Source organism: Epinephelus lanceolatus, chromosome 14 (genome assembly GCF_041903045.1).
Source record: "Epinephelus lanceolatus isolate andai-2023 chromosome 14, ASM4190304v1, whole genome shotgun sequence".
NCBI lineage: Eukaryota > Metazoa > Chordata > Actinopteri > Perciformes > Serranidae > Epinephelus > Epinephelus lanceolatus.
This window is the reverse complement of record NC_135747.1, coordinates 28,572,055-28,600,015: the sequence shown is the minus strand read 5'-3', so window position 1 is coordinate 28,600,015 and position 27,961 is coordinate 28,572,055. Positions and strand designations below refer to the sequence as shown.

Here is a 27,961-nt window from a genome sequence, read left to right as displayed (position 1 = left end):
TTAACTATGAATGGATTTTAATTGGCAGGTGACTAAATGTGCAGTTAATGTAAACACAACCGTGTGATAATTGAACAGTAATTGCAGGGTTGTTGGAGATGTCTCCTCACAGAGGACATCAGTAATGTGGGCTGAAAGCAGCGTTTGTGTCCGTTAAATAATTACCCTGCTGTAATTAAAGATACAGTTAAGGCAGCCTCTCTTTATCTCTCTCCCTCTCTGTCTCACACACACAAGCACATATCCCCCGTGGCCCCTGTCATAACGATGTCATGTCTCGTGACGTAAGAGTCGCCTTTATAAGATGCTGGATATCGGAGCAGAGCGCACTTTACGCTCCACTCTTCATCTTGCGGGAGTCTCCACTGTGCGCGCGGATTACAACTCATCTAAAAAGTGGTGACTTGGACATGACAGACTCCCACAAATATAAAACAACAGTTAGGAAAGGGTGGTCTCGTGATGAAGTGTGATGAATAATGACAGCTTTGCCAAAACTACTCATGCGTCCAAAGAAACTGGTGCGCGCAATGACATGCTGATTATGGAGAGAAGACGTGCGGTGGTAACAGGTGGCACTTTGTGATTGCAGGGTGTTTTTCAGCCTTTGTGTCAGCTCCAGTTTTAGAGGGAGAGACTTGGCAGCTGTATGCTCTCAACAGCAGTGGAGGAATGTGCGAAGTGTTCATGTCCCAAAGGAAAAACATCATGGAGACAGACTTGAGAAGGAAACCGCTGTTCATAAACTTTCCACGTGAGCAATGTGACCAACCATAACCAACCAAAAAATAGGCTACAAAGTGAAGACAAGCTCCGATGAATGGACGGCAGGATGTTTTCCGGTCAGGCTGGTCTGAATTACAGCTTCAACCTGAGCGATGACCGGGAGCTGGTGGACGCGCCGGCGGGCAGAGGGAAGCTCTCCCCGACGGGTTTCGTAGTGCTGTCCGTGGTGCTGGGCTTCATCATGACCTTTGGCTTCCTCAACAACTTCATTGTGCTGCTTCTGTTTTGCAAATTCAAGAAGCTGCGGACGCCGGTGAACATGCTGCTGCTCAACATCAGTGTGAGTGACATGCTGGTGTGTATGTTCGGCACCACGCTCAGTTTCGCCTCCAGTATCCGGGGGAGGTGGCTGCTGGGGCGCAGCGGCTGCAGCTGGTACGGCTTCATCAACTCCTGCTTCGGTAAGTCAGTCCTATTCCCTGATACTTCAAGGATGCCTGAGCAGAAACTGTTTAGGCTGGTATGTTTGAGAAACTCCTCACAAACACATTTTCCTTTCTTCCTGGTGTGTGATTGCATGCCTAATTTTTTTTCCAGTTTAGTGGTTATTAATATAACCATAGCTCTATCAGTGATGGGGAGGTTACTTCTGGAATTCAGGAAGGTCACAGGTCAGTAGTTACCCTCTAAAAAATTTAATAAGTTGATTACTCCACCAATGTAATAAAGCCTAACTTATTATATTTAATTACTCTTTGATTATTTTTCTGACAAATGTTTTAATCTGGGCACTAAAGCTGGAAAACTGGGCGAAGTTGGGCGAATGAGGCAAAGCAATAGAGTGTATGTTTTATTGTTACTTACTTTCGTTTACCGAAAAGAATATTTTTTGATTTTTCATTACATTTTTTTCCCAAATAATTGTAAGTGATTACAGTTACATTTATTACATCACTCCACAATGCTGATAACTATATATATCGTGCTATAATACATAATTTGGAAACTCACTTAAGAAAAGCGGAAGTGAAAATGACTTTTTTTCCCCACAATGGATACAACCTGAGAAATTAAAGGGATAGCTACTTTAGTATACACAGCATAGCAAATCTCCATCTTCCTAATATCATCATATCACCAGCCTCAGTTATTTGCTTTTCATTGCTTTTGCAGTACATCAGTGACTATGAGGACTGGTGGGGATTGGATGCATTAATGTTTTCAGTAGAGCGTTGCAGTTCATCTCCACACTATCTGTTCAGTGAGGAGAGTCACACAAATTAAAGTTGTAGATGCTTGTTTGCTAAAATAATGTGATCTCTGATAGCTGCTTTTTATTTTCGCTGGAAGGGTGCAAAAGGTAGAAAGGACATTTGGGATGTCAGAGCAGCATAAAATTAGAGCTCATCTTGCGATGGGATCACTCCAGCCATGATACAGTGGTTTGAATGGAATTTAAAGGGAATGTTGGCCAGAGGTATAAAGTGAGGTGGCCAGTGGCTCCTTCCCTACTTCTGGTGTCTTTGTTCAGACCACGCCCATCTTCAACCTTGGTCTTCATCTTGGTCTTCAACTACACATCTGTAAAGTTTTGTGACTCTAACTTGCACGGTTACGACGTTATCGCGTTGCAACACATTCTCACTCCGACCATGTCACATTCCGATATTTGGTCATGAACCTTCCATGTCCAGATACGACGTGCAAGGTACCCTGGGTGCATTGGTTGTTGACGTTCTGGGATGCTGTGTCAAATTCTGCCTGTTACATGTGTTGTCTTCTTTCAAAATACACTTCAGTTTTCACAGGAAATTTACAGTCTACTTACAGTCTCTAGGCAACGAAAGCACGTGGTTGGGTTTAGGAAAGGAACAGGGTTGGCTTTATAATCTTACGAGACGCAAACACCGCCCTCCCGGACGAAAGTCAGTGTTCATTGGACCCACCCACCACCCTGCTCGGACTTTTACTGCCTTAACTTTAATTTTTGACCTGCTGTGTTTCCCCCTGACGCCACCGAGCGCTGTTAAGTATAGCAGCAAATGGCCACGTTTCATGCTGACTTCAAAGGACGCCTTTTATCGTCAGTGTCTGATGCCGCAAGTAACTGCCCAAACACCGGATTTCGACGAGTTTGGAGTAAGACCGGGTTGCGTGTTGACAAAATCTGTGCACAGACAGACATATAAAAACCCGACAAAATACTCAAAATGGCTTCAGTGGTAGTTCTACTACAATAGATTTTGTCTGGACTACATTTTGCCTTGATGACGCACTTATACAGACACACAAGCTGAAAATAGTATCAGCCAACTATACATCACTTTACTTTTAGAACACACAACATAAAGACAGACTCGTGCTCTGGACCCCTGACATATACAGCCTATTTTTAAAACTATAACCAAGATTCTTACTGAGTGGGACATTATACAGTTGGAAAATCAAGCTCTCCAGTGGATTAACTATGTAATGGTGACACTGTGTCTAGTTTGCCATGACGGTACTATCACTTCTTGTTACTTAACAGCCAACAACATGCTGATACATCTGTAATAATATGGGCCCAGCAGATTGATCAGTCTAGCTCTGCTTTGCATTCTTTTCTTTTTTTAAAAGATATTTTTTGGGCCATTTTGCCTTTAATGGACAGGACAGGTAAGCATGGGGGGGGGGGGGGGGATGACATGCAGCAAAGGGCCACAGGCTGGATTCGAACCCGGGCCGCTGCGGCAACAGCCTTGTACATGGGGCGCCTGCTCTACCACTAAGCCACCGACACCCCCTCTGCTTTGCATTCTGACCTTTACCAACCAAATGCAAAAGGGATTGCAGTCAGATAATTATATTCATGCACCACACTGTTTATGACAACTCACAGCAAGGCAGTAATCATAATATATAATTGGAGGGGCACATCCCTGCCTAATATGCTCAGAATGCCCACCCCAATTTATTTGCTATGCTTCAACATGAAATCACGCACAAAGTAGCCGTCCAAAGTAATCATGAGCAAATGTAATCATAATCATAAATAAACTTAACAAACTGCCATTAGGGTCTAGTGTTGCACTCTGCTGCAGCTCTGTGTGTGGTTTGTACAAGTGGTGTTGCTCTACCCCAGCAGAAGCCGTTGATCAACTGCTGTGAGTAAATAGGCCCATAATGAATGTCAAACACTGCACTGTCTCTCTATTTCATAACTTTCAAGTGCATTTTAAAATAGTGGTTCCCAACTGGTCCAGCCACAGGGTCCAGATTTCTCCTTAAGGCCCATTTATGCTCCCTTTACGTACAAAAATGTATACGTCCGTTTCAAACGATGTTACCGTCACTGCCCACATACTTCCATGCGTCCTTTACGTTGGCATGGATGTTAACCAATATATCCACCAGGGGGCAGACCAGAGTCAAAAGTTTATGACAACAACAAACTCAAAAACAAACATGGCGACTGTGGAGGAGATATTGATAATGTACCTCTTGCATTAAAGACAAAGTCTCTAGTACTGCCGATGAGAGAAATTGATGACGAGCGTCATTTCCAGTACTTTAGGATGTCCGCCGGGGCATTTGATGACCGCCATTGTTATTTCTTCTTCGTGTCTCACTAGAGCTACGTATCGGGTAGTGACAGCAACACTTCCCCCACGGTTTCCGGTGGTACTGCTCCGTTTGGCCCGTATCCGTAAGCTTTATGGAAATGTGCAGAAATACGGACGAAATGAAGGCGGAGCACGGACAGAAGGCTCCGTCTGTATTTTCAGCTCCATACTTGCACTTGGCCATGTCATTGAGCTAGTTTTCAGTCTCTGTGAAATAGCTGTCTGTTAGTCACTCACTCTACGGCAGGAAACAGCACTTCAAAACAAAAGCTCTGTGCTGGAATTTTACTGTACTTAAAAATTAGGTATGATTTTTACAGACTAGACACATTTTCAAGTCACTTGTGATCCATTCAGAATGGACCTGCAACCCACCATTTAGGAACCACCATTTTAAAAAGTGGTAAACTAGAATCTAACATGAGTGTTGCTGAGGCTGTATCACTGTTGACTTTGATCGTTTGTCTAATCTGTAATTATGAAAATAATATTTTGCCAAGAGTGTCAAAAAGCGTGCAGATTTGGTCCACCCTAGTGTTGACTCATGACTGCCCTGTCTTGCAGGCTTCTTATCAAAATAAACCATGTGAGATTTTTTCTTAACATCCTGGACAAAAGCCCTCGACCTTGTGTGAGTTACCTTCTTTGTGCATCAAGATAAAAACGTACATGATTTCATATTTTATATAAACACCTGAATGACGTTTTTCTAATGTAAGACAATCGATGCACTGACATTCATGCCTACATCTCCTAACCTTTGAAGTATCAGATTAGAAGAAATGACTCTCTGATTCTTGTGGATGTGTTTCTGTGCTCTCTGTAGATATTAATCTCGTCTACGATCCACTGAGTTTTTAAAATGAGATACAGACTCCCAAGAATTTTGTAGCTGTTAGCTTTGATACTGTACAGAGGATTCACGTCTTTGTATTTAAGGTGAAAAGGCTGTTTTACAGATCTTCAGGATGTTCAGTTTTGGGTTAAACTTTTGATAAAAAAAAACATTTTGATGCTTTTCTGGGTTTGGCAGTGACCACTCTTCTTGTGTTGTAAGAACATGGGAGTTGCTGGTCTGCTGCTGATTCGATTGCTAGATTGTGTTATTGTGTGACTTTGCTAAATCTGAACTAACCCTTTCAAAAACCAAAGTCACACAATAACACAAACTACCTACAAATTAAGGCAGTGGTTCATCAGCCGCTCCCGTGTTCTCTGATGTAAAATTACTGCTTTTGTCAATGAAGTCGGACTTTGACGAAAGTATAGATAAGTTGCGTCCACATACTCGGCGTAAAGTCAAACACGTTCTCGGTGGATGTTGGCCTCAGCCAGGGTTGTCCCTTGTCTATGATCCTGTTTGTGATATTCATGTACAGGATTGGGAGGCGCAGCTGGTGGGAGGAAGGGGTCCGGTTTGGGGACCACAGAATTGTATCTCCCCTTTTTGCAGATGATGTGGTTCTGTTGGCTTCATCACACCGTGACCTCCAGCATGCACTGGGGCGATTTGCAGCCGAGTGTGAAGCAGTAGGGATGAGAGTCAGCACCTCCAAGTCTGAGGCCATGGTTCTCTGCCGGAAACTGGTGGACTACCCCCTCCAAGTGGGGAGAGAGGTATTGCCTCAAGCTGAGGGAGTTCAAGTATCTCAGGGTCTTGTTCATGAGTGAGGGTAGAATGGAGCGTGAGATGGATCTGCGGTTTGGCACAGCATCCGCAGTGAAGTGGGCTCTGTGCTGGAATGCCAAGCTTTCGATTTACTGGTCCATCGATGTCCCAACCCTCACCTGTGATCATGAGCTCTGGGTAGTGACCAAAAGAATGACGTCACTGATACAAACGGCTGAAATGAGTTTCCTCCGTGGGATGGCTGGGCTCAGCCTTAGAGATAGGGTAAGGAGCTCGGACATCCGGAGGGAGCTCGCAGTAGAGCCGCTGCTCCTTCGCCTTCGAAAGGGGTCAGTTGAGGTAGTTCTGATCAGGATGCCTCTCTGGCGCCTCCTGTTGGAGGTGTTCCGGGCACGTCCCACTGGTAGGAGGCCCCGGGGCAGACCCAGAACACGCTGGAGGGATTACATATCTCATCTGGCCTGGGAATTCCTTGGGGTCCCCCAGGAGGAGCTGGAAAATGTTGCTGGGGGGAGGGATGTTTGGGGTCCTTTGCTTAGCCTGCTGCCCCTGCGACCCAACTTTGGATAGACTTTTATAGGTAGCTAAAATAATTAAATAACTGTTGCCCCTGTCCACAGCAGGACATTGCTTATAGCTTCTCATGGAGGTAAACCTGCCTACTTCTATAAACTGGGCGCATACCAACCAACTTCTACTTTATGTAATACACTAACTATGAATAAGTACCCCATAAAACCCCACTTCAAAAAATCCAACCTATCCTTGAAAAACTGAAAAAACTGCATGTGTCTCTCTTGACAGCCAGTCTTCAGTCATTCATTTTCAATAGTGGTTAGAGGGATGCTAATCTACAGCATTCTTATGATTGTTGATTTATTTTTCCTTTCATTCCCTTTTTAATATAATTTTCTCAGTTTTCTTTCCTTACCCTCTGACAATAATATCCTTTGTCTAAATGTATGCTTTGTGAAATTTGTGTCTGTGTATTCACCTGCTGTGCTTTGTTATGCCTCGCTGATACAAAAAAAGGGGGGGCAGATTTTGTTGAGACACATTTACATTTTATTACAATCAGCAGGTGATTATTTTGACTTTGTCACCCTCTGGGCTCCTCTAGGCTCTGTTTTCCTGAACACAGGACATGACTCAACATGGCTCTGAATGCTGCAGATAGCACTGAAAGCAATTTTTATTTTTCATTTTGACACTGACATTTATCTCTTTATTTCTTCTCTTGCTTCATATCTGTGTCACTGTGAACAAAATACATAAAAATAATATCACTATGACATTCTAACAAATACTTTATTGTGTGCGTCTGCATGTAAATAACTGTGTGTACCTAGTTGTGCATATTTGTGTACCATGTAAAGACTCATGCAGAAATGATGTCCTCTGCTTTTGATTTGCATCCTTCGAATAGAAATAAATTATATAACTAGATGATTTTCATTTTTTTTTATCAAGTTTTATCAATAAAAGTAACACTACACAAATGATGCTTCTGTATGTGTGTCTGTGGGTGTATTATTTGTTTCCTTGTCCACGTGTTCTTTTATTTTTTCTGACACGTGATGTCTCAGTTTCAAACTGCTTCACACGGTTTAATGCCCAAAAGTAAACACACAAACAAATTAATTCACAAGCAATCTCACATCGTCCCTCACAATAAGTGCTCCCGTACTTGAATGGAGCATATACAATATGTTAATGTGGTTACATGTTCACCAACATCCAGCACGCTCACATGGTTCAGGACATGTTGTTCTCCCCAGCCATAGCATTGTTAAAAGAACATTACACCATCTGTTTCACATGCCCATTGATGCATGGCTGTGCTTTAACACATGTGAATATGGCAGAGTGCTTTGCTTAAACTGCAAACACCCATATTAATGCCTGACTTGAATTATTCATCTATACATCTCCCCGCCAACATATCCGCCCCTGTTGTCTTTTCTTCAGAGGAGATAGCTGAGGTGCTGCTTCTAAACGTCACCGCAGGAGCACGAACTCACAATTCATGTTACATCATGATTGATCACCATTTGTTCTTGGCCTGCCCAAGGCTAGACTTCAGCAAGGTTCAAACAAAAAAATAAAGGCTTGTAAAGGATGACATTGTATTGCTAAGAGCAGACAAAACGAAGAAAGCCCCCTGGGTCTTTTAAAGGTCTGCTTACCTCTGATTTTCTGAGGGAAACCAGAGCACCGGAAACCAGAGCACCAGAAACCTGAGGGATGCAGGATGACTCACCCGCGTTCATTCAGTCTACTTGTTACAGTCCTTTACTGCAGCTTTACAGATGTTTTAAGTATGTTACTTTTGACACAACTAAGAGACAAAATGCATTAGCCATCAGAAAACCAGCCTCTATTGAAACAAGATGAGACACTGTTTACAGGCATATGTGCTGTCTTTTTATATCATCCATGGCACAAAACAAGAACAGTTCTCTTAGGTTGCTTTCACACCTGCCCTGTTTGGTGCGGTTCAGCTGAATTCAAATTCCTCTGCCCCTTTAGTGCAGTTCATTTGGGCAGGTGTGAACACAGCAATTGCACGCGCGTGCGTACCAAAACAATCAGACCAAGACAGCTTGGATACAAACAAACTCTGATGCAGTTTGTTTGTGGTTAGACCTGGGTCTGAACCAACTGCAGTCACATGACACATTGTTTGGGTTAAACATGAGCATGTTACAGTCCTGGAGGATTATTAATGTGCACCTCCTCCTGTACTGCCTTAATATGCACATTCAGCACATCCAATCCATCAAAACATTGTTTTCTAGTTGGAGCCACGCCTCATTTTCAAACTGTATGGTTTGACTAAAATGAACAATGACAGCAATATAGTCCACGATGACCAGCAGCATGGCTACTTGGTCCACACTGAAATATCTCAACAGCTACTGGATGGATTTCCATGAAACTTTGTATATACATTAATGGTCCCCAGAGGATGAATCTTACTGACTGGTGATCCCCTGTCTAGTCCCTCTAAAGGCCCAGACACACCAAACCGACATCAAAGAACTAGTAGTGATAAAGGCAGACTGTTGTGGCGCCTCACATCCCCTGTGTCTTTGCAAAAAAGTTGCACTTGTAGACACTGCATAGGCTACAGCCAAGTGCCAGCCAGCACATATGTTCTGCATCTGCGTGAGAGGTAATAACTCTCCATACCAGCAGGCGGCGGTAGTCTGTACTGTCATTCAAAGAGGGAAACCAAAGAACAACAGGATGCTTTCAGTTCACACTGATGAGTAGCCATCATGACCCTAGAAGCAGCACCAAGCTTTGAAGCTAGTTTTACACAATAGCCAAACTGGAAATTCCAACTTTCGGGTCCATCACATGATGCCACTGGGCCTCAAAAAAACATTTTCCTCTAGATTGACTTTGGAAAAGATATGTCTGCAAATCAATGGATAAATCTGACTAATTTCACTCGCAGGATTTGATCCACTGGTCAGATGACATCTCAAAAGTCTAGAGGAGCTGCATGATTAAATAATTTTATCCCTGGACCCCATTCAAATTAGCATAGGTTAGCTGTTCAGCTGCTGAAACTCTCTAGTACGCTTGCTCTGTTGGCCCAGGGATCCAAGAGATCTGAGTAATTTTATACCTGGCTAGTTGAACTTTTTTGGCTTCCTGTGTCACTGAGCAACTTTCATAGGCACGTCCATGGTAGCCATGCCAACATACTGGTTTTGATGGGGTTTCAAGAGCAAAGCGGAGCAAAGTTAAAAACAAACTATGATGTCAGGCAATGTTGAGAAGACATCCGTTTACAGCTTTGAAAGCAACGTTTATCTTGTCTATAGCGGTTGCCAACCTGAGCTGGCAAGATGGCGGCACACCTAGTTGCAGCAGCCTCTCCTGAGTTGGTATTTTATATTAATCTCTACGTCTGCGTCTGTGACTTGTTGTCATGGAGACAGCTCTGGTAAATATGTACAGTCGACAGTTTCTGTTACATATCAGAAGATTGCCTTTCCATGCCTATACGAGCGTCCCTGTGGGAGAGTTACAGCTGCTCGGACTGCAGTACCAACCAGCAGAGACCATGGCCTCACCCCTGGCCACAGCCGGTGTGAGGAAGTGCTGAGAGCAGTGTGAAAGAGCCCGGAAGTGTGTTAAGCACAGGAGTATCCAGGCTAGGCTAAAAGCTAGCCCCCACCAACCGGCTGTACTGTTCATCCTGCTGGCAAAAATACACTCCCTGGACAATAAACTGGATCACCTGAGAAAGCAGAGGACAACTCAGCATGAGATCATGAGATGAGAGACTGCTGTGTTTTTGTTTGGCTGCGAAGCCAGCCTCTGTGTCTATATCACCAAAGCATGGTGTTGGGATGCTGTTGTCGTCTTCAAGCACTGCTCACCACCGAGTTTTTATTCTTGAACTGCAGCCATACAGCCTGCCGAGAGAAGTCCCGAGCATTACTATGGTGACTGTGTATGTCCCTCCCAGAGCTAATGCTAAGGAGGCCCTGAATGAACTACATGACAGCATCAGTGAGCAGCAGACTGCACATAATGATGCATTTTTCATTGTATTGGGAGATTTTAACCATGCAAACCTAAAAACAGATGCTGTACCAGGCTCTGCATTGACATAGAGTTTAAGCTGTACCCTACACCGTGCCCTACGCTGTAGCCTGACATGCACCTCCCCAGAAATGTAACAACATGCCATGGCGACCCAGACCCCCTCTCTATTTTTGTAAGCTCAAACCATTTCCCTCAGTGGAAACAAAGCTTTTATTTACTTAAGATAAGAGACTATAAATTGTGAAGACAATAAAGCCTCTACAACCATTTTAAGTCTTGTGTGTGATTTATCCTGGCTTCATATGAGCAGAGGAAATCTCTCGCTAGGCTAATTTATGTAAAATGCCATAGGCGAGTTATAGTTATCAAGCTATGTTTAATGTGTGTTTTGGGTGTGTTTTGAATCAACTAAACTTTACAGCACTTCACAGAATCGTCCGCCACCTACTAGTGTTTTGGAGGTGTAACTGCAGGATAACACAGACATACCACTGCACAAGTATAAATGCTCACAACGGCGTAGGCCATGTGTGCAGGCTAGAGCTGACACACATATATAAATGCCGCTGCAGACCACATCTCCATTGTGCTAACACCTGCATACAGACCTCAAGCGAAACTGGTTAAACCTGTATAGAAATAAATTAGAGTGTAGCCAGAAGGGAGCACCCCAGCTTTACAGGACTGCCAGAGAGGAATATCTCCAGAGACGCAGCCACCCACAACCACCACACTGACTAGAGGAGTACACAGAGACTATGATGGATTACATCAACAACTGCACGTATGATGAAACAGAAACCAGGACAATCACTGTGCACTTCAATCAGAAACCATGGATTACTGGGGAGGTTCATTCTCCATTAAAGCCCTGAGTTGTAGCATCAGAGCAGGTGATAAGGCAGCTCTGAGAACTGCAAGGAACAATCTGTCTCGGGAAATCATGAGTGCAAAATGACAGTGCACCTGGTGGAATAACAACAACTTCACTAATGACAGACACACAAGGAGTCTGTGGCAGAGAATCCACGTCATCACAGATTACAAAGCCCCCCCATGGGTCTGTGACAGCGACCCATCCCTCCCTACCCAGCTGGATGACTTCTATGCATGGTTTGGTTTGTATGGTTTTAGGCTACAAACAACATACCTGCTCTGAAAGCCTTGCCACAGCCTGGTGAACAAGCTCTGTGTCTCGGCCCAACCAGTGTGACGAGAGTCCTGTCTCAGATCAGCCCCAAGGCTGCAGGACAGAACAACAAACCTGGACAGGCACTTGGGGACCGGCTGCGCAGCTGAAAGATGTTTTTACAGACATCTTTAACACTTGAGGCTGTTGTTCCAAAGTGCCTTATGTCTAGCACCATCATAAATGTGCCAAAGAATTCCCCAGTATCATACCTTACAGACTATTTGTTGCACTGACACTCCCAATCATGAAGTGTTTTGAGAGGCTGCTAAGCCAGAACATCAGAACAATACTGCACCCAACTATGGACCCCCACAGGTCAACTCCACAGGTAATGCTGTATCCACCGCCATGCACCTGGCACTAACAGCTGGAAAAAAGGGCTCACACATCAGAATGTTGTTGATTTCAGCTCTACATTCAACACATCACTCCTCAACAGCTGATTGGGAATATGAGCACACTGGACTTTAATGCACCTCTTTGCAAAACCTCGAGCACCATCACACTGAGCACCGGCTGCCCTCAGGGCTATTTGCTCAGCCCACTCCTGTTCATCAAAAACTGTTCTGCCAGGTCCAGCTCCAACCACATCGTCAGATTTGCTGATGATATGACAGTACCATAGAGAGCGGAGGCGAAGCAACTGGCCACAACCTCACTTCAAACGTGAGAAGACTAAGGAGTTGGTTGCCCTATAAGAGCTCTCTGTAACAGGGTCAATTGTGCAGTAGTAATATGTGACAAGTCAAATGTACATTTGTAATGTTGAGTGTTATAAATTCACAAAATTTGGTTCAGTTGTTATTACTTGACATGCTTACAGTAGGCCTCCATATCAATATGTGGAATGTTTGATATCCAGTTTCTGTGCTAGTGTTGTGTCGTTCGCAAACGAATCGTTCAAAAGAACAAATCTGTTGAGTGAACGTACTGAACTGAATCACTTCCAGAACTGATTTGTTAATTTCTCAGTTCAGTTGAGCTCAGCAGCGAGTGTGCAGGCCGGGAGTGGGACTGCCGATTCGGTCCGTGTGAACGATAAATCACTATAAAGTCGCGAGGCAGCCAGGGTGCAGGGAGGGACTGCCGCGTGACGAATCACTCGGTGAACGAATCACTTGGTGAACGAATCACTTGGTGAACGATGTAACCCTGATACCTGAGTGATTCAAATCATTTCCTCTCAGCGATACACTTTGCCCATCACTATTCTGTACCCCTACGTTCACCTTTGGGGATATCCCACCTATAAAGGGGTGTCTACCACCTTACCTCTCCCTGTTTGCTGTTGCTGTGGGAGAGGGGCTGGAGTTTGTATGGTTATGTTCAACGGAAGATTTTGTTTTTGCCACTTGCTGTCAGGAGAGGAATAAACAGAGACCACCTATGAAGATAATCAAGGTCTGGGCCTCTTTATATTTACACAAGGCAGACATCATGAGAGTCCACCAGTTACATTTCCATCTGCTAATGTTACATCATTACCGGCAGCGTTTCAAACTGATGCCGTCCAGTGGTGTATCATTACGCCGCTTCCCAAGACAGCCCAGTAATGCCTCCGCTTTCCGTGGAGACTGAAAAAAGCAAACTCCTCACTCTTCATCATGACAGCATTCTACAGAGGAACCGTCAAGAGCATCCTAACGTATTGCATCATTGTCTGGTACGAGAACTGTACAGCGGCCACCCATAAATCCCTGCAGAGAATAAAGACAGCTGCTGAAAAGATCATAGGTGTGTCTCTTCTTTCTGTCACCAACATCTACATGCACCTGTGTCAGGAAGGCAACCAAAATAATGACTGACCCCTTCTATTCCCCCATAGGGCTCCTGCCATCTGGAAGGAGGTTCCAGAGCATCCGTGCAACATCTGCAATCGTTTTCCCCCGAAGCTATCAGAACTCTGAACACTCTCCAAATGCTGCCACCCATCCTTCCCTCCAACAGCATGGGATGATATATGCAAACAAATGCACCAACATTTTTCTACTCTACATTGCACATATGCTGCATTAGCACTTTGTTACATGGTTTATGTGTTTGAAATGTGTGTTAAATGTATCTATTGAATTTTTAAATGACAGCCTGATCAGTGGAGAACAGTATTTGATCCCATATAATTAGGCTGAGTGATTGGGATTCTGAGTCTGATGTGACTCCCCACTGGTTCCACTGCACTGGTTGACAGTGTTTAAGAACGCTTGAGAACGGTGTTAGTTCTGCCTGTGCTGCTGATTGGCTAATCATTAGTCTCCCTACACACTTACCGGATCGATTATTTTTCAATTGAGAAACGGCCATTTCATGTCAGGATGCTAGACGAAAGAGTCAGCTTGTGGAGTGGGCAGATTCAAAGTTAACCAAGATCTAAGTTACTAAAGTGCCACGTTGACCTTGATGGAAGTGCCATGAGATCCTTTGAAAATATTCTGCAAACATTCTGTCGCACGTCTGTCCGTCCTGGAAGAGGGATCCCTCCTCAGTTGCTCTTCCCCCATTAAAGGGTTTTTGTGGGGAGTTTTTCCTTATCCGCTGTAAGGGATGTCGTATGATGTAAAGCCTTCTGAGGCAAACTGTGATTTGTGATATTGGGCTTTATAAATGAAAGTAAATTGAATTGAATTCACTGGTCTGAAAGGGACTATTTAACACCATAGTTTTAAAAAGCTGTGGTTGGCTGATAACGAAAGTCCACTGCAAGGTGTCCAGAACCAACAAACCAAATGTCCCTTTCTTTCCCAGTTATCCTTTATTTATTGCCACATGATCAACACGCGCTCATTTTCCAGACGGTGTGTGTGTGTATAGTTGGATGTGTTTTTTCATAGCTCCTACATTTGGTCTTTACATTCTCACTAGAGTTCAGACTTGATGTACAGAAACAATCAGGTCCACACACTTGATGCAAGAAGGGGAAAATGCTGTTAGGAGTGCCACCATTTTGGGCTAGCAATTTTCACAATAATGCTTTCATGGTTTGACGGGGATTGTTGACAACACATATTCCAAGTGTTGGTCCAGACATGCTTCATGGTGCCATGTTAAGCATATACTGTTAGGGAAGGCAGTGGGACTGTCATGCACTTTTAATCAGCTCAAACAGACAAACATTACAGATGGTGCCATGAAAAATGATATCAGACAGGTTGAGGTCAGAACAACAAACAGATTCGTTGGTTGACTGACTGTTTGGTTCACTTGGCCACAGTGAGAGTGACAGAACATCCATCATGTTTGGGTTTTTCATTAGAAGGGGATTTGACGAGACCACAAAATACAATCATGTTGCTGTTCTATTTTTTCCAGCCATTCATGGAGAGTTAATTATGATACATGAGAGAGGAATCGGGAGTTGATCAGTGGAAGTATCCTCATTGTTTGTCTGTTTAGCGTATCACAGAGACAGATGGTTTCACAATGAACACACTGACTGCAGCGACATGTTTAGAATACTAATGAAGAGATGAACCCCTGATGAAACAGCACAAGTCAGTGTAATAGTGTAATAAAATATTACTTTGCCATTTTCAGTTAGGGGGTTCAAGTGCTACAATGCTTAATTTTTTAAGTCATGAGGTGTGCTTTAATCTGTGCCATGTGTCAAAAGATTTTCTTTCTAATTATAAGGTTATAGGACTGGATAAAACCTTTCAATGTTTATATTCTTCAGAGGTTAATACATGTATAACCCCAGTTTCTTGTTCGGTGGCACTCTCCAGTCCTTCTGGGTAATAAGAAGGGTAACATTTCTCTTGTTGTAGTTTCTTTAATCCTCACCAAACTATAGCGAACAGCTCGCTTTAACTCAATTGCAGCATGTGTTAAAGGGTAACTTTGGTATTTTTCAATTTAGATCCTATTTTACCACAAGTTTATGTCTAAGTGACTAATAGGAACAATAATTTTTGCAACCAGTCCAGTATTTACTGAGACTGCTGCAGCCGTCAGATGCAAAACAGGCAAGAGTGTAACCAATTGGGGCAACTGAGCACCATCAATTTACATCCACTAAAAGTGCTTGTTTTTGCCACTGACAGGCTCAGACTGTTATTATAACTGTCTGACAATATTATGGAAAGGATCCTCACAGAGGTAGACCTCTTTGTTTAAAAAGAAACAGCCCCAAAATCGTTCTCGCCAAAACCCACCAGACTCCATTTAAATAAACAGTAATTTTAGCTTGTATAGAGCCAGCATATTTTCACATCTAACTGGGTGAATTATGGGTTTATTTCAACCAAATCAGAGCTGGTGATTGTTGGAGCAGTGAAAAAGACGACCCAAGATGGCTTTTGTGAGTTTTATTTTGCCTCTGTTGATTTTGAATTACAGTTTTTTTAATGGAGTCTGGTTGGTTTGATGAGAGCAAGTGTGGTGCTGCTTCTGGTTAAATAAAAAGGATATTACTCTAAAACAAAAAGGTCTGTCTCTGTAGTGATCCTTTCTGACGCAGTCTTGCTCAGTAATTGACCAGTTTAAGAAATTGTTGTTCCCATTTGTCACTCAGACACAGAACCATGAGGAAAAAGAGTCCAGGTTGCCTAGGTCGCCCACATGAAATTCAAATTAAGACAAACTAATTGCATGAGTAATTCTGCCTGTTTATGGTGATGATTATCATCATTGTGCAACATTATTGGCACACCAGCTCATTTCCAACTTGTGAATGATGCAAGGCATGTTTGAAACACACCAAGATAATAAGACTGTTGTCATGGTGCTATGGATGTATTTTAATGAGACAACAGTTGTTTATTCAGTTTAGCACTATTTTTTTCCACAATGGTTTCTGTTTCCTCCAAATAACTTCAAACATTGCCCTTTCCATTGTGGTGTGTTTTCTATGTCGTAAGCCGGGAGAAGCCAGAACAATACACTACATGTGAAGAGTTCAAGCTAACAAGGACAGTCAGGATGCTTTCTTTACTAATCAGGCAGAAAGAGTCCACGGTTCTCTTCCAGCATGCAAATAAAATGTTATGTAACCTTGTCTTACGTGAAACATTATCTGATCCGTTGCTCCCACACTTAAAGGATAAGTTTGGCTTTATTTTCTACTTTTTTATATTGCCAACAAATCCCATGACAAGACCAAAAGCAACAATACATTAGTCTTTCTCCTAATACTTTGCCCCCACCCTGTTTATAGCACTTAGCCTCAAGCCCCTTCGTGCCCGCTGTAGACACACATCATTAAAAACAGATCACAAATACATAGTTTCCATTTTATGAGAAGATTAAGTAATTTCCTGGAACAGCTGGTTGGTTTAGTTCAGGTTACGAGAAAAGAAAAAGACTTAATCTGAGCAATAAAGTAGGATTGACCACCTCAGACAAGCAATAAATAGTAGGTTCAAATGTCAGTTTTGCACACCTGCATGCCATCCCATATCACGACACAAACACTGTGTGTTGTTTTGCTTATAAGCCTGAACAGATACTTAAATTAATATTACTATATATTATTACTATAGAAAACACATTATCACTTCTAACTCATCAAATATGGTAGCTTGGTCCTGTGCTTCGGACTGTGATGCTCAAGGTTCCCCTCAGTGACGCCCCAAGGGGGGCACAATTCCTGCCTACTAGTCTATGAATAACATATAATTAGTAACATTAAGTGTAAAACAAGAAACCAAAATGAATGCTTAAATTAGCTTTCACCTAACCTGTGTACTACAATGGGCAGCACTGTGGTGCAGTGGTTGGCATCGTTGCCTCACAATAAGAGGGTTCTTGAGGTGGGGGAGCCCTTCTGTGTCCTCCCCGTGTCAGCGTGGGTTTTCTCCAGATACTCCAGCTTCCTCCCACAGTCCAAAGATATGCAGGTTAATTGGTGACTCTAAATTGCCCGTAGGTGTGAATGTGAGTGTGAATGATTGTCTGTCTCTATGTGTCACCCCTGCGATAGTCTGGTGACCTGTCCAGGGTGTACCCTGCCTCTCGCCCGATGTCAGCTGGATTAGGCTCCAGCCCTTTGGGACCCCCAATAAAATAACTAGTTACGGAAAATGAATGATTGAGGAACTGAATGTATACTATGATAGCATAAGCAACTTCCTGAAATTCAGTGATGGCTTTTGGTTTGGTGTGGTCCCATCCAGCCACCACTATAAGACATGTCCATGTGATTTTCTGCTCTTTAAATGCTCCTGTGTCTTTCAAAATGAACCTCCAAAACTACTTAAGGTTTAGGCAACACAACTATTTGGTTAGGTTTAGAAGAATGATCATGGTTGGGTTCAAATAACCTTTGTTACAGTGACTGAACGAGTGTGTGACTTGACAACTATGTGATGACTGTTACATGACATACGCAAGTAACTATATTAAAAAATCAAGTGGACTTTTGGTTTCACACAAGACACAAACACCAGTCTCCTGGGTCAGACTGTTCTCATGCACTGTTTCCGGCAACTAAAATTATTCCAGGAATGTGTGTATAACCCATATATTTTGGAAGGCTGTGATCACATTTCCACTGCCCAGAAAATAAAGACGAAAGTGGACCCATCAGGTTGAAGGTGGGGGTGTTAAATGGGACACAAAATACAGGACCTTCCTGCAGGACTTTCCCCAGGAGACCGACGTTCAGAACCGTGTGAATTTGGTGCGAATTTCAACATTGGTTGTCATCGTGTTTCTTTTCCTAAACGTAACCAGAGTAACCTTACTTGCCTAAACCTAATCTCCATAACTTCATGTTGAGTTTGTAATGTCATTCATGGGGCACTAATTTGTAGGATATCACATGAGCTGTTGTACGAGGAGATACTGCCTGGGTGTGTGTTTGACCCGTCCACCATCCAATCCTTCACTCTTTACTGTGCTATTGCTGCGGACAGGATTACACTGAAGTTAGCTGAAAAACCAGAGTGTCTCATACAGATGCCGTAAGGTGTAAGGTGTGCGTCAGTATAGACAACCTGGCTTCACTCCAAAGTCGTTGAAATCTAGTGCTTGGGCAGTGACTTACGGCGTCAGACACTGATAAAAAAAGCCATCCTTTAATGTTGACATGATACGCGGGCGGTTGCTGTTATAGTTTAACGGAGCTCTGCGGCATCAGGGGGGAAATGCAGCAGGGTAAGAAAGACAGGTGAAAGTCCAAGGGAGAGGTGGATGGGTCCAACACGAACAATCAAGTTTCACCCGGGAGAGCGGTGTTCGCATCCCGTAAGATTCTAAAGCCAAACCCTGTTCTTTTTTCCTAAACCTAGCCATGTGCGTTAGTTGTTGGAGGAAAATAAACATCAATTTGCATTGTTGTACAGACATAGTGCATTTATTTTGAAAGAGACCGTATGTAAACTTCTAATTTCCTGTGAAAACGGTAGTGTATTTTGAAAGAAGACAATGCATGTCACGGGCAGAACTTGACACAGCGACCCAGAACATCAGCAACTGACGCACCCAGGGTACCTTTCATGTCATATCTGGACGTGGAAGGTCCATGACCGTCATCTATATATGACGAGTTCAGAGTGAGAATGCGCTGTAACAGAAGATAAAGGCCACTGACAAGCATGCCTTATTTGATGCACGTGATTTCACAGAGTTGTCACGACCTGGCTCAAAGGTCAGACAAAATATGGAGACCACACATGACTTTAAAGTAGAAAAAACAAATTTATTTAAATAAACTAAACTTAAATGTGTATGTGAGTTATCAGTAATGTCTGAAGTGTGTGAGTGTGTGAATGTGTTTAGATGTAAGATAAAAAACTAAATAACCCAAGATCAAACCAACCCAGCAACTCAAAGAGGAGAGAGAGACTGAATGCTCAGGCCCCAGTACAAACAAAGTAGCTCAGAGGCCAAGGAGCCGTCACAGAGTGCTGCCCTGCTCCTCATTCAGTGCTCACACACAGGTGACGTCATTTAAAGTCTGTGGCGGTTCAGTGACAGCAGAGATGGTAAAGATACTCACGTCAACGACTTGCGAGTGTCATCCAGGTGGTAATGGGGGTTGTATTGCTTTGACACTATAACACCAAATCCTTTATATTTAGGTTTAATTACATTGAATAATGGTCTCTGGTTAATGTGAGGTGGTGCAGGTAATTATGATGTGGAAGTGGACCTGAACTCTATTTACAAGCCGGAAACTAATATTTATGATAACTCTGTTATGACATGAACTTTGCATTAGGATGGATGACACCTGTTATCTCTACTCTGTGCGTCATTAGCATTCAGAACCTCACCCTCTGCACACACACACACACACACACACACACACACACACACACACACAGACAAACACTGGGAAACAGGAGCTGGAGATGGGGATAGATGATGATCTTTAGGATAGCACTCCAGAGAGCAAAATGCTCTGCCAACTCTAGGCAACTGTCGTACTCAATTTAGGGTTATCCACAGACTTCATTACGCCAAAACAAAGTTACACAAAATCTCTCCAGATGTGTCTCCACTGTGTGACAAACCCATCCTGTTCCCTGTCCTAAGACAACTTCATTTCCTATTAATGTATTCTTAATTTGATCAGATTCGTGACATAATGGAACCTAACCCACTTCTGGTGGTGCTTGAAGGCTCTGATCAGTTTTCCCTGCTTAATAAATGTCAGCAACTGCTATCTTATGCACTTAGCGTAGCAAGGAAGCTTACTGTAATGTTTTAAGTCAATTCAATAGAACTTTAGTTATCCTGAAGGAAATTCTTGTGTCAGAGAGCGCTCCAATAACAGTAACACAAAATACAGTTACAACAGCCCCGTCTCCACTGTGAAAAGTTGTGGATGGTACCAAAGAAATCGTTCCACACTGTCCCCATTTTTGGTCCCCTCTCTGTTGGGGTACCTAGCACACAGATCTGGTACTAAAAGACAGAGCTGTGAACAATGCAGTCTTCTGAGTTGTGGCTGGTTTTGAGGTTCATGTACGCACTGTTCATACTGTGGAGAGTTTTATTAGTAAACTGTAACTATAAAATGAAAGGATGTTTTGCTGCCTCTCACAGCAGCTGGAGTCAGAGAAAAAATAATTAAATTCACTGGGCCGACTGCCGGCAACTTTTAAGGTGGCACGTTTACCTGTAATGTTACTCAGTGCATGAGTTGACGACGTGAATCCATCAGCACACCTTAAATTTCATGTGACAACTTTGACCATTACTTTAGTTTCTATATGACACACACCTTTAGTAATGAGTGGATCTTCAAGCGTTTATGTATATTGATTTCGAACTGCAAATATTTTAATTCTCACTCGGGGACTCACTGTGGGCTATGGCAACACTAAACCCCTGAGCTTGCCTGAGAAGGACTAAATGCACAAACCTGCTATTTTTAAATATCTCATGGAGAGAGACTCTCACTGCAGCCTGTTTTATTTTGTCCTGAAAATGTCAGCGTGCAGCCTCGTTCTGTGGACGATAAATGAGGTGCAGACTTCCATCTGTGTCACCAGTAATGAGGAAATACAGTGAGTGCTGGACGGAGCAGTGAGTGCTGGATGGAGCAGTGAGTGACAACAACCCCGCCCACATTTAACAGTACTGTTTGCGGTGGAAACGCTAGGGTCTAGGTACCATGTCTGAAGGGTTACTTTTGGTTCCAAACGAACCATACTGAAAGTGTTTGGTGGAAACAGGGCTAACAATCAATGATCACAAACCAGTAACAACCAGAACAACCACAGGGTTCCCCAGGTCAGGGTCACACACTGGGCCTAGTTTTTAAAACAATAGTGTATTCAATATCAGGCAAAATATTCAAAATATGGATGATATAACGTGTTTAAGGAGCAAAAACATAATCCAGTGCCTAATAAAGTAACATAGAAGTAAGATACACACGACAGTTACTAAAAATGAACTAAAATGGTGGAAAAAAGCAGACTGCACCTGATAATCAACGTTATATTGTTTATGATATGACAATTAGGAGAAGTATTGCACATGAGTTTGAGAAAATTGTATTGCACAACACTGACGAGTGATCATGACATTGAAAAGTAATGTTTCTTCTCTCAGTTACAGCCTACCGGCTCCGGACTGTAGTTAGGAACACGCTGGCTTATTAACATTAATTTTAGCTTCGAAGGATGGATAGCGAGAAGTTCGGGTGCCATTCACCAACAATGACTGTATTGCAGTCTTCACCATAAACCCTGAGTTTATCTAGACACTTAATCCTGCTGACTATCATCACTCTTTGCCGTCTGCCGTCTTCACCATGACACCCCGAGAGCTGCTTCCCTCCACATACACACTGAAGCACGTGTCACACCCACACAGGTTACCCACAAGGCCACTGCCTTTAAGGGGGAAAAGGGTGAGATGGTAACAGTAATATTGCACATGATGTTGAGAAAATATTGCACAAGATATCCAAAGTAGTATTGTACATCATGTAAAGGTAATAGTGCGTCTAACGTCGGTGAATATTGTTCTAAGTGTCCTTCGTTTCAGCTCTAGTAGTACAGCAATAGTTGTATAACAACCTTGGAGTGACATGATGTCCTTGAAGTCGCTGAGAAGGGGGCGGGATGAGGGGATATTTGTGTACCTGTCTTATTTGTTTGTTTGCTTGTTGTTTCTTTAACTCTAAAGCGAGGACAAATTTGTAATAATGAATGACCACAAAAAAGATATCACTTATAAGGCTCTCAAAATGTAACCGAATGACGTATCAATGCATTTCCAGCAAATATTGAAATAACAAACGGGCTCAATGAAATCCGTGCAGTTTCACATGTTTAGTGTAAATTGTCACATGACCAGAGCTGTTTACTTCCTGGTTGCACCATGAGATGAGGATGGCTGCATCAAAGCTACCAAACAAAAGGTTAGTAATGTGTGTTAAGATAAAGATAAGACATACATTTTTGGTACGCATTATCTTTAAGGTGCCTAGTATTGTTATGTGCATTTGCAATTAGTCACGTTTGTCAAAGAATTTGTGAACATGTTGACGACAACAATAGTGACCAGTGGGATAACACAGTGCATCTAATACCCCGTTTACACGTAGGAAAAATGCACACATTTTCATGTGGTTTGGCCTCTTGTTTACATGCAAATGGAGTTTTTTTCACGGAAAACGATCATTTGTAAAAACTCCGGCCAAAGTGGAGATTTCTGAAAACGCTGTTTATGTGTTGCCGTCTAAACTGGGTGAAACGGGGTTTTAGGTTCTGAAACGTCACAGCATGCTCCAGCAAATGCTTGATGTCATGTGAGCGACCTATGTTTACACTTTGTTTGGCTACTGATCATGGATGCTGTTAAGGTGGTACTCATTTTTACGTTTGTACAAACGCTTTGTTATGGCCTTTTTCCACCAGATGCGTGTTGGTTGCGTCTCCGCTCCGGAACGGCAGCGGAGCCGATAGGATTCAATTCTAGTCAATGTGTGTGTTTCCGCCGGCTGCGGCGGTGCTGCGTTCCGGCTCCGTCTCAGCTCCAGCACTCCAGAGCAACAGACACGCAGGACTTCAATTTTTGCTGGACGCCGGAGCACAACGCAGCAATTCAGCACAGAGCAGATCGTGCAGGGCAGGAAGTCGTGCACACAAACAAAATAAAACATCTGGTTAATTTTCAAAATAAAATACACAGTGTTCACGGCGGATCATATTTCCCTGCACTACACCTTGAAAACTACATAATGGGCAGAGGCAGGCCTGAAGTCAACAGGTCAGAGGTTTTCAGACGTCATTTCACCTCGTTGACACCATGGACGAGTAGATATTAATCATGGCAGTGCACCGAGATGTCTTCCGGCGGAGCTGCACCGCCCCGCACAGCAAACGCAGCCGGTGGGTATTGACTGACGGCGGAGCACGCAGCGGATAACCAGCGCTGCCGTTCCACAACGGACACGCATCCAGTGGAAATCCGGCGTTTAAAGCGACATTTAGGAGTAGCTCCACTTCACTGTCAGTCCACACAAACGAATCTCTCGCCATGTTTAATGTTTTGAAAGGAACAGGAAGTTGCGCGTCTTATTCGTTGTTGTTGTTGTTGTTGTTGTTGTCGATTCTGAGGATTCTGATTGGCTTGCATGGCTTCGTCCTTCTCCCTACACTGCCGCCCATAGGTTTGGCATAGTTATGACGGCGCTCGACGGCGTATTTATCCGGGTTCATGTAAATGACAACATTTTTGAAAACGATGTTGTGTGCACGATGTTATTATTGAAAACGGAGGGGGGGAAATATTCGTTTCTCTAAATACCCGGCTATGTGTAAACGTGGTGTAAATGTACATGTACTTCTACACATTCATAGTTCTTGTTCTATCTGACCTTCTACTCTTCTTTTTTAGAGAGTTTGTTGAAGGTGGCAGTGCTGTTTGGGCTGAGAAAGCCTGAGAGTTTATCTTCTCTATCTCCTTTAACTTTAGCTTATATTGGAGTTATGATACGTAGCATGTGAAATATGGTATGGTGAATGTGCTCAGAAAGGTAGTATCGGCACAGTCACCACCTGGAGCTCGCATAAACGGAGCCTGGATTTGTTGAAGGTGGCTCCCATGAGGGAGTGCTGGTGCCAGTAGGGGGGTGCACTTGGTCTGTAATGTCAGTTGGGTGGGTGTGGCATGTCAACATAACAACACAACATAACATAACAAAATGATCAATGTTGTTCACTTCACCAGCCAGTGGTTTTAATGTTTCCTCACCCAAAAAGATTTAATATAAAATGTCATACACATCCTGCTTGATACACAGCGGCAGATCTTCCCTCAGGCAACAATGACAGCAGCCTGGGGCACCACTCAGACACAACTGAAAAAAATTCTGTTTATACAGAATGTAAACATAATGTTGTTGAGCTGTTTGAGCAAATAACAGTTGATTTTCTGGAGGAGGTCGTCTTTGCAGAAGGGCAGGGGCAAGGAAGGCTGTCAGATATTATCTGTCAAGTAAAAGTTCAACACAGTGGGTTTCTCTCACTCCTTGTCTGATTATCTGCACGTGCACACCCTTTGTTAGCTCACTCTTGTCAAGTAAAGAAAATAATCCACCACAGATACACAGCCTGTCTTGTTAGCGAGCTGCACTTACAGTACGAACCAACAGCAAAAAGAGATGTTTCTGTCTCTGAACTGATCTCATTACACCTTGTATGGATTTCATATTCTGTATGGTGAAGTTCACACTGTATGCTGAAGCCTCTTCAAGCGGAGAATGAGTCAGCTGACACGCCGCCTCTACAACACCCTTTGATCTCATGTAATTAATTCTGGAACATTTCATTTTAAAATGTGAGTGTGACTTATGGTGGCTCACATCAACGAGGTTTGAACGGGAGGTGGGGATTTAATGTGTGGAGTTTTGAGTGTTCTCTGCGTGAGCTTCCCCACAGGCAGGATCGTTGAACTGGAAACTCTAATGCACATGTAGGTGTGAATGTATTTTATCTGTCTATGCCATGTTGGCCCCATGATAGTCTGGTGACTCGCCCTGCTATAAGCTGTCTGTTTATCCATTAGACATGGTATGCTGTCCGTCACATGTACGACAACTCATTTCAAGCAGCACAAGATATTTCAAATTCTTGGTAACAGTGAAAGATGTTTTCAAATCTTTGTTTTTCATGCTTCAACTGGTTTGTTTGCCTGGTGTCTTGCCTGGACACACAGGAATGTATGCCCTCTAACTCCCCATTCCTTAAATGCCAGATGGTATTATGGTGTATTTGGAGCCATGGGGTATTACAATAACACTGCCTTCTATGTCCAATAGAAAGGTGGTGCCTTCACTAGTCCTTCCTTGTTGCACTGAGCTATAATGTCAATTATTGGTAACATCATGATGCCATGAAATGGGATGAAATGAAATAGGTCAAGAGCTTCAGAGAGCCAGATACAACAGCAGATGGGTCACAGGGTTGGATTTGAAAAGATCAGGCAGTGAAATAGCCATTTCAGGAAGCATTAATCCTCTATGAAATTGAATTTAGCTCCCCTAAATAATCAATTCTATCTGTTCTGACTGATTTATAATGCACAACAAATCCCACAGAAACATGAGACACATGCTGGTGCTACCCTGCGGTGACAGCCGCTCCATCACAGTGTGTGTATTGTGTGGAAACCAGCGACATATAGCTACAATCAGCTGCAGATAATAAAGCAGAGAAACTATGGGACAGCAACGGAGAAACAAAATATATTTCAAACAAATCACCTTCACAATCGGTCCCAATTGTAAATTGGGTTGCACAATTCAAAATCTATTATCATCTGACAGTGTGATGCCACACTGAAGGAAAACAGACTACAACAACATAATGAAAAAAAAAAAAATACAGACGTGACACTAATGGTAAATTGGATTGAAATGGATGGAACAAAAACCATTACACACTGTTTCTGGGATACATCAAATACTGGAAAATTAAAAACCGTTTTGGATTTTGAGGATAAACAGGCTTAAGTCAGTTCCGCAGATTTTCAGTGTTGTGTCTCCTGCCAGGAGGTTTGACTACTTCACAGCAACAAAAGAAAAGTGTTTAAAAATCAGATTTAAATTCATTCAGGCTTATGACCACATCCCCAAGGGGAGTCTTGTGAGGGGTACTACAGGAATACAGGGTTGCTGCTACAAGCCATCTGGTCCCTGTATAACCAAAGTCAGAGCTGTGTCTACATACTTGGCACAAATCAAACACGTTCTTGGTGGGTGTTGGCCTCCGCCAGGGTTGCCCATTGTCTCCAATTATATTTGTGATATTCATGGACAGGTTCTCAAGATGCAGCCTGGGGGAGGAAGGGGTCCAGTTTGGGGATCTCAGAATTGCATCTCTGCTCTATCACACCATGACCTCCAGCATGCACTGGGGCAGTTTGCAGCCGAGTGTGAAGAGGTCCAGGTGAAGAGGGGTGAAAGAAGGGCTAAGATAAAGAAACACCATCTGTGTTGGAAGAATGATGTTATGATAACTATTATTGGAGTAGGAGTAAGAAAAAGCAAGATGAATCCTCTTAAAAATACACATCAAGAGACAAGTAGTGAAAGTAAATTTGTTGAATTTGTTCACTGATAGCTCATGACCACGTCCCTTGGAGAGTCTTGTGGGGGAACTGCGTGATGACGGGGTACCAGGGTCGCTGCTATGAGCCATCTGGTCCTTTTACGACCAAAGTGAGAGCTGCGTCCACACACTTGGTGTAAATTCAAACATGTTCTTGGTGGGTGTTGGCCTCCTCCAGGGTTGTCCCTTATCACTGATCCTGTTTGTGATATTCACGGACAGGATCTCAAAGTGCATCCAGGGGGAGGAAGGGCTTCAGTTTGGTGGCCTAAGAATTGCATCTCTGCTTTTTGGAGAAGATGTGGTTCTGTTAGCTTCATCATACCGTGACCTCCAGCAGGGACTGGGGCAGTTTGCAGCCAAGTGTGAAGCAGTCGGGATGAGAGTCAGCACCTCCAAGTCTGAGGCCATGGTTCTCTAACGTAAAATGGTGGACTGCCCCCCCCCGGGTTGAGAGTAAGTTACTGCCCCAAGGGAGTTCAAGTATCTGGATGGATTAGCGGTTTGGCGCAGCATCTGCAGTGATGCGGGTGCATGCGGGGTGGTGATGAAGAGAGAGCCGAGCCAGAAGGCAAAGCTCTTGATTTACTGGTCCATCTACGTCCCAACCCTCACCTATGGTCATGAGCTATGGGTACTGACGTAGTGTGTTTATTTTGAAAGAGACTGTGCATGTAACAGGCAGACATCAATGTCAACAACCAATGCACCCTGGGTACCTTGCAGGTCGTATCTGGACGTGGAAAGTCCATGACCAAACCTCAATATGTGACGAGGTCGGAGTGAGAATGTATTGTTAAGACAGAGGGAAAAGCGAGATTCAACTTTTCTTTGTTAGGGAGAGAAGATGGAGGTAGGGGAGGGGTCTTACTGGACATTTTGTCCAAAATTTGTCTCCATATAGTGTGTGCATTCTGACTACTCCTTGATAACATACACATTGTCTCCCCTTCATTCACCACTGTCATGCATACTGGACACACAGCCTGCCCTGCACTCCCTGTTCCCCAACCACACAGCTCCAGACACACCTGGCAGAGATCTGCACTCTACTGACTGCACTTTTCTACTTTGAGTTTGCAGCTAAGCACATCACACCATGACAACCTCGTCTTGCTGTTTTATGGGCTCAGCTTGTGCTACAAACATTGACATACATGTCAGATGATGCAACATTCTGAGACATGGTCAGCATGTGTTACACTTAGGATTGGTAATCAGCTTGTAAATGGTT

The 27,961-nt window shown here is 43.3% G+C and overlaps 1 protein-coding gene across 2 annotated transcripts in view; it reads left to right on the top strand.

Annotated features, from left to right (window-relative positions):
• The first annotated feature begins 344 nt into the window (after positions 1 to 344).
• The window catches only part of LOC117251268 (opsin-3), a 50,633-nt gene continuing 23,016 nt past the window's right edge, over positions 345 to 27,961 (top strand). For both annotated transcript variants that reach the window (XM_033617424.2, XM_078174575.1), the window contains exon 1: positions 345 to 1,187. In XM_033617424.2, the coding sequence (XP_033473315.1) occupies positions 821 to 1,187 (367 nt within the window). In that variant the 5' untranslated portion in view covers positions 345 to 820. The remainder of the gene's footprint in view (positions 1,188 to 27,961) is intronic.